This window comes from Cheilinus undulatus, linkage group 20 (assembly GCF_018320785.1).
Source record: "Cheilinus undulatus linkage group 20, ASM1832078v1, whole genome shotgun sequence".
Taxonomy (NCBI): domain Eukaryota; kingdom Metazoa; phylum Chordata; class Actinopteri; order Labriformes; family Labridae; genus Cheilinus; species Cheilinus undulatus.
In genome coordinates, this window is record NC_054884.1 from 37,187,777 (window position 1) to 37,200,898 (window position 13,122).

Here is a 13,122-nt window from a genome sequence, read left to right on the forward strand (position 1 = left end):
TTCACCCACTTGGATGTTTTACTCTGTTCTTGATTTTCGAAATCAGTCATGGTCAATATAATTTGGCCTTTTGGCTCTAGTTTAAAGTCTCTGACCTAACTCAACAGAGGTCCAGCCAACTGGTGCTAGTAGTCTCACAGTTAGTGAAATGGGGATCAACTGAGTGCAGTGAATGTGTCTCAGGGATTGAAATATAAAGACACCTGTGTATGGAAGGTTCAGTCACTGGTTAACCAATATTTCTGGCTACCATGAAGACAAAAGAACACTCAGAGAAGAGCTTATTGGAAAGTATAAGTCAGAGGAGGGATACAAAAATATTTTCAAGGCTCTGAACATCCCCCAGAATTCAGTTAAATCCATCACCACGAAATGGAAGGAATATGGCACATGTGCAAATCTGCCTAGATCGGGCCGTCCTCACAAACTGAGTAAGCGTGCAAGAAGGAGACTAGTGAGAGAGGCCACCAAGACACCTATGACTACTCTGAAGGACTTCCAAGCTTCAGCAGCTGAGATGGGAGAGACTCTGCAGACTGTTGGCCGGGTTCTTCACCATTCAAAGCTTTAGAGAAAGACACTGTTGAAGAAAACTCAGATTCCATCTGGAATAAAGTTCACCAAAAGGCATGTGGGAGACTCTATGGCTATCAGACAAGATGCCAAACACTGCTTATCATCACAAACACACCATCCCCACTGTGAAGCACAGCGGTGGCAGCACCATACTGTGGGGGTGCTTCTTGACAGCCGGCCCTGGAAGGCTTGTAAAAGTAGAGGGTCAAATGAATATAGGAAAATCCTGCAGGACAATCTTATTCAGCCTGCAAGAGAACTACAGCTTGGGAGATTTATTTTCTAGTAAGACAATGAACCGAAGCATTCAGAGAAAGCTACACAGAAATGGTTTAAAGACAACAAAGGGAATATTCTGGAGTGGCCAAGTCAAAGCCCAGACCTCAATCTAATAGCAAATTTGTGACTGGAAAAGGGCTGTTCACGGATGATCCCTGTGCATCCTGACAGAGCTTAAACAATTAAGCAAAGAAGAATGGAGTAAAATTGCAGTGGTCAGATGTCTGAGCCTGATTGAGGTTGATCCACACAGACTCAGTGCTGTGATTGCAGCCAAAGGTGACTTGAAGGAATGAATGTTTATGCTGTCACTTTTTTACATTACATATTTTTATTTAATTGACATTATTTTTGTAGAAATCTGTTTTCCCTTTGGCATTAAAGAGGTTTTTTGGTATTTTCTGTCAAAAAAAGGCCAAATTATATTGACCACAATTTACATACATAAAAGTATCCAACCAAAGACTCACAGGGTATCCACAAACTCCTGACCCTTCTGTGTGTCCTTTTTCCAATCCAACAGTCACATATTCTTCGTTTCCCATCTCACAGTGTGGAGTATTTCGGTCAGAAGGCCTGTTGAGTGCATCCTGTAGAAAAGGCTGAGCGGTTGGCACAGAATCACTAGAACAAACCAGATGAGAATGCCAAAATACTGTCTTCCAATGCCGTTCTCAAACTGGGGGTGGACCCCGAACTCTGGGATGACCCACAGCTGCAACAAGAGCAAAAATGAATGGTAGAAATGAACACGACAAGTAATGACATATTTCTGTGTAATGTTTACAAGGGTGGAAAGAGTAAAAGACCGCTGTACTCAAGGAAAAGTAAAGTTACCTTGATTACTAAAAGGGATATTTCAGTATTTTTGAAGTTGAGTCACATGAGGTATGCAGCAATAGTGTTGACTAGCTCTGTTTGCAATGCAAGAGCACGTGATGGTAGCCAAGGCCTGCACTGAAAAATAGTGAAAATGCTGCAAAGATTTTTGAAAGTGCATACGTTTGGGCTAACATTGTTTTGTGGCCCATTTTTGCACAGGTTGCCCCTAACATTTCCCAAAACGCATTCCCCAAAATGACAAAAAAGGATGGCCTTCTCCAAAATTATATCTGAAAAAGACGAGCCTCTTACAGTTAAAAGGTGATGGCAGTCACTACAACTGTGGAAGTAAATAAATGGAGATTCACAGAGGAGGAAGATGTGGCTACTCCAGTCAAAATCCACCACAATAAACTGGTGGCTATTAGCGATGGCATATCCGTTATAAAGTTTGTTGTTTCCAATGAAACAGGAGAATTGATAGAGACAGGCAAATGCGAAGTAATACGAAATTACAGACAGTATAAGTACGGAAAAAAGCGTACACTTCTTACGCAAAAACTAAGCAGTCTATGACTGCAACAACTCTGGAAGAGGAGAGCAAAATATTAGTAAAACCAGAGTCCAGAAATGTCACCTCAAAAAGGTCCAACACATCCAGGATATTTTGGCACAGGTCATGAATTCGTAAGCCGGATGGATCCAATCAGAAGACATAAAGAGCCCAATGGAGGCTACAGCCCTGTTGGGGACATATATCTAACTTTTGATGGCACTGAAGCAACAATTGTCCTCTGGAGAGAAACGAATATGACAAAATTTGGCATGGGAAGTCCAATCCAGGGTGACCCATTGACAAGAAAACCCAGTGAAACTGAATGCATTCTGCAGACCACGACGGCGTCAGCGGTGGAAACTGCAACTATGAAGCATGAAGCTGATATCAAGGGAATCAGAACAGTTTCCAATGGAGTGGTGCTTTTGGACATGCACCCCTCCAGAAACCAGCTGAAATTTGGACTAAGATTTACCCAGAGATGCCAAAATCAATCCCACCAAAAAACTAAATTGAGTTTTAAAGATAAGCTAGTCTGTGAAGTTGAAAAGGTGGAGAAATAGCCCCCTGACACCAAAATCACAAAGACCTCTGAACCATTGTTGCATTGAAATAAATTAAAATATTTGTATCAAAGTAAAAAAGATAATTTAGATAATCTATTGTATTTATTTTGTTGTTTCTATTGTTTAAGTTATTTGAAATACATTTGTCTGAATAAATGAGTAAAAAGGAAAGGGTTTCTTTTGTGAATGCATGTATACAATGTCTGCTAGTGGAGCTCAGAATTAGCCACAGCTCCACTTTTGTCAAAACTGAATTACATTTCTTTACTAAACAAGCACAGAGAGAAACACTGAAAGCTTTCTGTGACAGAAAAGGTGTTTTCACTCTTCTGCAGACCTGCTTCAGCATGAGTGTGTGATAGTTACAGGGAAAGGGTTAGTTGTTGTAAAAGGTTATATACCAGGCCTGCTAATGAAGTGATAGCGGCTACGTCACGTGTTTTGTTGCTCCGATTGGCCCGTAGAGATGAGACAGACAGAACGTTCACCCAATCATACTCCGAGTTTTTTTTCAAAGCCTCTGCCTTTTCTCAAATGTTTCCTATTGAAGCTTTCCCAGATGGATGTGTGAAACAAACCCACCTGGCGTGTCAGGTTAGTCTGTTTTGGTATGAGTTTTAGAATATTACGGTAGGCTTGTCTGGTATATCCAGGGCCTGCTGCTGCACTAGCTGTTAGCTCTGATGTAGGAACGCCAGTCAATGCCAGTCTGTGCTGCCGTATAGCCCACATTGAAGTAACTACTAACAATAAATTCCATATAAATAAGGACAGTACCCGGTTGTGTTTCTACTGCTACGTACCTCATTCCGCCTAACCTAAAAAATATTGAAATATCACTTCAAGTAGGGTAAATAAAATGACTGTTGTTTTATATACAGGAGAGGATTAGAACTACTGAAAAAAACATTTTTTTGAGTAAATTTGAATAATTTCTTTCCACCCTTGATTATACATATACGTAACATTACCATGACATTAGAGATGATGAGGAAAGTGTAGATTTCTTTAAGCGCCTTTTTCTTCAAGGGTGTTTTCCCATCATGCTCTTTGGCAGAAGCTGGTGTCTTTTCCTCCAGCAGTGACATCTCTTTTTTCTTCTTTTCTTGTATCCTGTCATCCTTCTTCTGCTTCTTTTCCTGTAAGACAGATTATCATATAAACATGTATGGTTAATGCCTGGTGAGGTAAAAATAAGTAAATTAAATAAAAATATGCAAAATTTAAATGAATGAAGGATGTAAGAGCCATAACCTGTAGCCCAAATTTTTGAGCATTATTGTTCCTAAATTATTATTATATTCTAATTTTCGGAGACACTGAATTTTGGGTTTTCTGTAAGCCATAATCATCAAAATTTCAAGAAATTAAGGCTTGAAATATTTCATTCTACATGTAATGAGTCTGTATAGGATATGGGTTTCACTTGCTGAAATGAGTGACAAAAAATATTTTGAGTTGGAGTCTTGCACCAAAAGAAGCAATGAAAAAACATTGGCACAAATATCAGCCATTAATTACATTGTGATTTTAAATATTGGGATCCTACTGGCCCTAAATTTTAGTTTCAGAAAGAGTAAGGCTGCATGCTAATGAAACACTTGTATAATGTCGTACCTTGCTCCGCTTCTTCTTTTTCTTCTTGGTGAGGTGACTCGGATGTTTGTGAAGTCCTACGAGGATGAAGATATTCTGCAGGATGATTTCCAGCAGGCTGAGGATGGAGTAGGACAAGTCCAGGCCCTCCTCAACCTCTTCAATCCCCACAGAGAAGGCCGTCAGCAGAGAAGAGCAGGACAGGGTGAGCTGACCGAGAGATGCTCCCAGCAGGAGGAGCACATTCTTGCTGCAAGTCCAGTTGCAGGTGCACTTTCCTTTCCTCACCCTGCGTTCCCGTCTGTGAAAAAGCATCCCAGCCAGGCTGTACAGAAACATGAGGGGTAGGGTGGCTATGTGGTAGCTGTAGAATAGGAGGATAGCGATGGAGCTTAGGTTGGGCATACCCTCGAAGATCTGGTAGAGAATGAAGAAAGTGGCTCCCACCAGGAGGACCAGGCCCCCAAATACGCGGCTGCAAAAGATCCTGCAGTCAGACAACCGGTGAGCAGTCAGCTTATAAGGGGTGTTGTGGTCACCTGGATTCATCTTGCGGCCAACATTCGTCCACATAATGTAGATCATGCTGCTTGCCATCACATGATACTCCTTGATGAAGGGATTAAGGACTTCAAAGACTTTCTTGAAGACGGTGCAGGCTGCGCTCCCTGTGCAATGGCAAGTCGCATTTTCAGTTCCTAGAAGGCAAAGAAAATGTGACTACATGCCTCGTGTTTTTAACAATTCACCTAGCAGCAATTATTTTACATGATATAGGTATAAAAGACTGATGGGTGGAATTGAAGTTGCTTCATTTGAGTTTAAATGCTGCATTATCATTCATTATGCAATAAAATGCCTGCCTAAGGTCTGCCACAGTGCTTGTATTGGCAGCAATGTTCTGGAGTTATAGCAAAACTAAACCCCAGCCAACCGAGAAACAGTTGTTTCAGGTGTTCCTTGGTATTGGTCCATCTAGGATGTTACTTGGTCTTGGCCCACTGAGGCTTTTTCTTGGTACTGGTCCATCTAGGATGTTCCTTGGTATTGGTCTATTTAGGATGTTCCTTGGTATTGGTCTATCTAGGATGTTCCTTGGTATTGGTCTATCTAGGATGTTCCTTGGTATTGGTCCATCTAGGCTGTTCCTTGGTATTGCTCCATCAAAGATGTAACTTGGTCTTAATCCATCTGGAATTGCCATGATTTTGTCCCACTAACAATGTTCCCTGGGCTTGGTTCATCTGTGATGTTCCTTGGTCTTGGTCCAGCTGCAATGTTCTTTGGTCTCAGCCGATCTAGGAAGTTCCATGGTTTTGGTCTCTCTGAAATATTTTTGTCTTTATCCAACTTGGGTGTTCCCGGGTTTTGGCCCACAAAGGATGTTCCTTTGTCTTGATCCATCAGGAATGTGCCATAATCTTAGTCCTTTTGGGATGTTCAGCGGTCCTGGTCTATCTGGTGTGTTCCTTGGTCTTTGTCAATCTAGGATTTCCCTTGGTTTAAGTCCATCTGGGGTGTTCCTTGTTTTTGGTCCATCTGGGATGTTCCCTGTTCTTTTTATTTCTGAGATGTGCTACACTCTAGATGTGATGTTACTCAGTCATGGCCCATTTAGATTTGTTCCACTGTCTTGGCCCATTTAGGATGTTCCTTGGTCTTGGTCTATCTAGGATATTCCTTAGTTTTGGTCTATCTTTGATGTTCTACTGCCCATCTGGGATGTTCCATGGTCTTGATCTATCTGGGCTTGTCTGGTTTTAGCGCATTTAGGAGCTTTGTAGTCCTGGTCAACCTGCGATGTTTGCTGTTCTTGATCTTTCTGAGATAATCCCTGGTCCGTCTGGGATGTTCCTTGTCATGGTCCATATAGATTTGTTCTGTGGTCTTGTTCCATCTGAGATTTTGTGGAGATTCTTCTCTTGGCACCCCTGTTTTTTGTCCTCAGGGTTGAGTCTCCAAACCCTTGGGTCCTATTAAAAGTTTAGTCCTTGTTGTTGAAATTGCTACTCTGGGGTCTGCCTTTGGTAGAGTTTGGTTTGCAAATGTCTTACCAAGACCTGGACTTAATCATTTGGGGCCTGCCGTTCATCAGGTTCGGCCTGCAAATGTCTCACTAGTTCCTTGACTTGAAATCTTGGGCCTGCTCTTGAATCTAGATCCACTGATTGAATAATGGACAGTTGGACAATTAATATAATATGAGATACCAAGCTCTATTGAGCAAGGAATGATGAAAATACCCTGTCAGACAATCCTGATACCTTGTCATCCCCCCTTTCCCTTGCTCCTTGTTCATGTCAACAGGAGCAGCTGAGTGGAAAATACAGTTTTGGCAATGGCCATATCTCAGTGCTTGGCGCTTCCTCTTGTGAGGGCCCAAAATCAGGCCTGGAATTTTCTAGTGTACAACCACCCTTATTAAAACCCAGTTTAAAGTTTCTGGAATTACCTTTGAAATTAGATAATTCCAAACTTTCTAGATCTTCTTTGTCTGATGAGTTTGTGCTGGGGAAAGGTAGACTGGAATTTTTTTCAGACATGATCTCATCAAGAATATCATCCTCCATCACTGAAGACAGCCACAGCAGCAGGTTGGCCGATATGATCACAACCAGACCAATCCTGCAACAAATACAGCATGCAGATTGACACATCTTCAAACAAATCAGTTGGAACAGGAAATGAAAGTAATCTTCTTTTTTTTGTCGAGAATAAACCACAGACTAGATGTAAAAATTATAGATCATATTTAGAGTTGTGCACCTGGTCATTCTCTTGTATGTTTGCATGCAGTCTTTGGAGTGACACCACAGGAAATATGTCTACAAAAGAAAAAAAATAAGCAGACATATCCTGAAAAAGCAACTTATTTTTGCATATACTTTGAGTATGCACCGAAATCATTCATTTGGTTATTTTCACCGTATTATTTCTGTTTTGTTTTTTTTTAATGTTCTAAAATTCAGCCCCTGCACACATTACACTTGGGTTAAAGATTTTTGACCTGCATTTGCACCATAACACCACATACAAAAAACCTTTTGGGCCCATGCCAAATTTCCAGCAGGAAGTCCACCAGTGTTAACGCAATTTCAAAATAATGCTTTACAGATAATATTATTACTTTTGTATTATTCTGAGTTCTTCTACATTTTTAGCCAATACCACAGTATCAGATTGAACACACCCCCATGCAAATATTTTATTAAAGTGCCATCTACTGGAAGCAGGAAGTCACACAATTAGGCAACTTCTTTATTCCTCTACTTATGCTGGGCTTTTGTTTTGGTGTCTCGCCATTTGATATGAAGTTGTGGTAACCCTAAAATGAAACACAAAATTTTCTGTAAATTTCACATGAATGATCAGGGTCTGCCCATCTACTCATTAAAATGTCAAACTTCTCCAATAAGCCCTTAACTTCTGTTCCAGAAAATGTCCAATCTTTTTATTCTACATGATAGAGTTCAGTCCTGGCATGATCACTTTTACATGTCAGCATTTTTCTTAGTCATACTGTCACCTACTGTTGACAGATAGTACTACCTTTCATACAATGTGCAATGTGCCTATCATTTGACATTAAATGACAGTCTGAGAGGATGAACACGGCTTTTCTGCTGCTGCAGCACACTGCATGGCCTGCCAACGCCAGCGGTTGCAACACCCTGACATGCACTGTGGTACAAAGGCCCTTTATCGCTGCTTTCAGCTTTAATTTCATATTGTAAATTTTAAAAAGTTGCAGAGTAAGATTTCAATTTTTGGACCCCATTCATACCAGACACTCAAATGTGATCTGAATCTATAAACTAGAAAAGTAATAACCCTATCCAAATGATGATATTTAGACTTAAAACTAATATAAGGCTTGACTTCATGAAGGCCAAAGTTGTTTTCAGGGTTCTGTGAACGGTTGACTCTTTAAGGTGAGTGTATAAATACCTGCAGAGCAATAAAAGGAGTCTCGATGAATGGTGACAGCACTAGAACAACAGGTTTACACTCCCTTGTACTGATGAAATATCCCATCCTGCAGACTTGCAGCAGCAGACAGAAGAGAGCAAAGATATTGATGACGACTGAGGAAGACAAAACAGACATTTGTTGTTTATTGGCTCTGATGTTGACTCCAATGCACCATCTGAATAAGACTAAAGCTTTTTCAAATGGTTGTTGACTGGCAATAGGCAGCTTTTTATGGTTACTAAAATGGTTAATTCTTCATATTCTAAACCTGCAGATATTAACTGTGGACACTGTCTCTGTGACATCACCTATTGGTCATTGAAGAGGCATTTTGAGGCCCAACAATAGTTACCACCATATTGGAAATGTAGACTAAATTAACTTCAGAGAAACAGGCAGAGTTGGAGCTGAGACCAGCTGAAACTAAATGGCAATATTAACATCCACAATGTCAGTTTAGAAACAAACATGGGTAAACTCATCATCTTATGTTAGAGTGATGATAACACTGGAGCTTACTGGTGACATGGGCTTTCACAGCGTAGTGATCCCTGGGTGGTGAGAAGCTGGGCCGTGTCCGAACCCACAGCAGGTACCACAGCATCCAGAGCATGCAGACCCCAATCAGCACCAGCATGAACACATGTGGCTCCTGCTTAATAAGGCCTGCAGCATGTCCGACCACCAGAGCGACCCCCAGCAGCAGCACAATCAGACCCAGCAGACCGGAGCACAGACGCCTCGTAATGGAAACTGGGCGCTCAACTGAATCAGAATCAAGATCCTTGGTCTTCTGATCTAAGCTCTTCCCTGCATATTCAGCAGGTGAATCCATGTCTGTATCGGACTCCATATTCATCCTTTATTCTCCTACTTTGCTCTTATCTCTCTTGCATTCAGTTATCAGCTCCTCTCTTATGCACCTTCACGTCTTGACATTCTGTCAAGATTAGTAGAGCATCTATCTCTTTATTACTTACATCCTACATCTCGACATGTGCTGGCATGAATCTGAATGGTTCTCACATCTACCTTCCAATTCTGTTTTAGGTGTGGCCTCAATCATGCATTAAAGACATCCCTTTCACAGCAAAGCAACAAGTGCCCTGTTTACCTTTCATGTTTACCTGATTCAAACCGGGGACTATATGATTGAGAGACATGTGAGTGTTTTCTGAGAAGTGGTTGGACGAGAACATGCTGGAGCTGAGGCTAAACCAAATAAAATTCTTAAAGGCACGTTATAACTAACGCCTCAGAAATAACAAAACACAGCCAGAGGTTTGAACTCATGTCCCCTTTTGCAGTGTTGGGAGGGACACGTTAAGCAACGCCTTACAGTAACTCCGGTACTGTTTATGGTATCTAGTAGTGTAACGCATTTCTTTTTTTAAATCATTAACGCCGTTACAATTACTGAGAATTTAAATGACTTGTTACTTGTTTCTTTTACAGCTGACAACTCTGTGATGAAGGTTAGAAAACATCTGGTTCGATAGACGACATGACAGGACCACCAAGAACGGTTATTCCAACCTCACAAAGTACAGAGTTTAGCACACGCTTCAGCTGAACTAGTTTCCAGAGAGCCGGACGCTACAAACACCGCTAACCCAGGTATAGCTCACGTTAGCCCTGCAGACCAAGGAGGAGCCATTCCATGCAAACAACCACGACTTGATTAAATCATCGCCAGCTGCAGTATCACCAAGGAAGAACAAAACAGACTGATAGCAAGGTATGTTGTCGAAGACACGCTTCTGATATTAGCCGTAAAGTCCACTGCCTTCAGAGAAATTATGAGAAAAAAAAGCAGATAGGACAAGAGAGAACTGTCATGCAGAAGCACATTTAGAGAGTGGCTGAGATTTAATCTTTACTCTGTCAGTAGAGTATCTATTTTAGACTTCTTAAACAGTGTAAAAATGCTTTAACACTGTCAAAACTTGAGAAACATTTCTGCTGTGTTCTATTGTTTCTCCACTTTCCAACATAATAATAACGGCTACAATGTTATATGACATTAGAGAAATTTCCTCTCACACTGCCACAACAACATAAATTAATTTGATGTGTACAAGAATGAGGATTGAAGCATTATGTACTAGGCAGTATGTACTAGGCTACATACGTCTGCTATTTCCTTGCTGGAGTGCGACGTGATTTGTGTCATGTGCACAGGTGCGATGGATCGCGCACAAACCAATAGCGTGTCAGAATGGTATTATGTTTATACTGCTCATCCAACCACAATCAAATTCACTCGGATGGCGAGATTTATCTGGATAGCTTTTTAGGGTTTTTTTCTGTGCTTTTTTGAACGATGACAAGTCGGAATGAAAAAAAGCTGAAATGAAATAGGAGTAACAAGGCTATTTTTAAAATGTAAGGAGTAGAAAGAACAGATAATTGCGTGAAAATTTAAGGAGTAGAAGTAAAAAGTTGGCTGAAAAATAATTATTCAAGTAAAGAATAGATACCCAAAATTTCTACTAAAGTAGGGTAACAAAGTATTTGTACTTAGTTACTTGACACCTCTGTTATTATGTTGGAAAGTGGAGAAACAATAGAACACAATGGAAAGTTTTCTCAATATCTGACAGTGTTAAAGCATTTTTACACTGTTTAGGAAGTCTAAAATAGATATACTCTACTGACAAAGTAAAGATTAAATCCCAGCCGCTCTCTAAATGTTTTTCTGCATGATGGTTCTCTCTTGTCTTATCTGTTTTTTTTTCTCATTATTTCTCTGAAGGCAGCAGACTCTACAGCTGATATCAGAAGCATGTCTTCAACAACATACCTTGCTATCAGTCTGTTTCTTGCTTCCTTGGTGACACTCTGCAGCTGGCGGTGATTTAATCAAGTCGTGGTTGTTTGCATGGAGTGGCTCCTCCTTGGTCTGCCGGGCTAACGTGAGCTCTACCTGGGTTAGCGGTGTTTGTAGCGTCCGGCTCTCTGGAAACTAGTTCAGCTGAAGCGTGTGTTAAACTCGGTACTTTGTGAGGTTGGAATAACTGTTCTTGGTGGTGGACAAGTTTACTTCCCTGTTCTATTTTCATCCCGAGAAGGGAAAAGTAATGCTTGTATTTCCAAGACAGAGAGCTCACACTCGAGTACTCAGCCATGATGTGTGTGTTTGTTTGTGTTTCTGCAGAGGCTATTCTCTGTCACAGGATGCTGGTGAGCTTATGGTCCCATCATCCGCTGAACCCGATGTTTCTAACCTTCATCACAGAGTTGTCAGCTGTAGAAGTAACGAGTAACGAGTGATTTAAATTCTCAGAAAATGTAACGGCGTTACACTACTAGTTAGGATAAAAAGTAACAGAGTTACTGTAACGCGTTACTTAGTGCGTTACTCCCAACACTGATAACTAGTTACTTTTACAAAGCAGTAACTCATTTACTTTTTTCAAGCAGTAACTAGTAGTTGTAACTACTTACTGTTTGTCAGTAACTTTCCCAACACTAACCTTTTGTCACGTACAGCCCCAATTCCAAAAAAGCTGGGGCGCTGTGTACAAAAACTAGAATGCAATGATTGTCAAATCTCATAAACCCATATTTTATTCACAAGAAACTGAGGCAATTTACCATTTCATGAAAATAAATATGCTCATTTTGAATTTGATAGCAGCAGCTTTTCTTTAAAATGTTGGGGCAGGGCAACAAAGGGCTTGATAAGTAAGCGGTATTATGGAAAAACAGCTGGAGGAGCATTTTTCTACAAATTAGGTTGATTGTCAACAGGTCAGTATCAAGGCTGTGTATAAAAGGAGCATTTTAGAGAGGCAGAGTCTCTTAGAAGTAGAAGTGGGCAGAGGTTTTTCTAAGCTGTGAAAAAATGTCTAAAAATTGTGGAACAATTTCAGGAAAATGTTCCTTCATGTAAAATTGCAAAGACTATGAATATCTCACTGTCTACAGTCCATGATATCAAACTATTCAGAGAACCTGAGAAATCTTTGTGCCTAAGAGACAAACCTGCAGCTCAATATTGGATGCTTGTGATCCTTGAGCCCTCAGGCAGCACTGCATTAGATTTCTATTGTGAATAAAATATGGGTTTATGAGAATTGACAATCATTGCATTCAGCTGTTATGTACATTTTAAACAGCACCCCAAACTTTGAAATAATGGGATTTGAATTTAATTTAATTTTTTCTCGATAAGAGCTACTTAAATTTAATTTAATTCATTTTATTTGATCTTACTTTATTTGTATTTTCTTACTTAAAGTTTATTTTATGTAATTTTTAAAAGCAATTTCACTTCATTTTGTTCAACTCTATTTTATTTTAATATTCTATTGTTTTTAAATTATTTTTTAAATTCTGTTTCATTCTACCTTATTTTCATTCTATTTTATATTTTCATTTTAAAATAATTTTTTATTGTTTGACCCTATTTTACCTTATTTACTCTTTGTTTTACTTTTATTAATTTTATCTAATCCCTATTTATCTAATTTCATGTTTCCATATATTATTTTATATTTGATTTAATTTTACTCTATCTTCTGTTATTTTTAATTATCTTATTTTCATTTATTTCTTATCCTCTGTTTTTAATTTATTTGATTTTATTTTACTAAATTTTTACAATATAATTTTATTCTTAATTTAATGTGACCTAATTTGAGTCAATATCACATTGTCTAGGTGTATTTTAGGTATTTTAATTGTATTTTTTGTATCTAGGTTTATTTCACAATTTTTATTTGTTTTATTTTTACGTTTATTTTTATTCTA

General features: G+C 39.5%; 1 protein-coding gene across 1 annotated transcript; it reads right to left on the minus strand.

The window, feature by feature from the left end:
• Positions 1-1,378: 1,378 nt before the first annotated feature.
• LOC121528030 (proton channel OTOP3-like) lies at positions 1,379-9,226 on the minus strand. Its single transcript, XM_041815135.1, has 4 exons — positions 8,887-9,226; positions 4,417-5,093; positions 3,771-3,938; positions 1,379-1,570 (listed from the first exon to the last, which is right to left on the minus strand). The coding sequence occupies exons 1-4, from the start codon at positions 9,224-9,226 to the stop codon at positions 1,379-1,381; spliced, it is 1,377 nt and encodes a 458-aa protein (XP_041671069.1).
• Between the last annotated feature and the right edge of the window lie 3,896 nt (positions 9,227-13,122).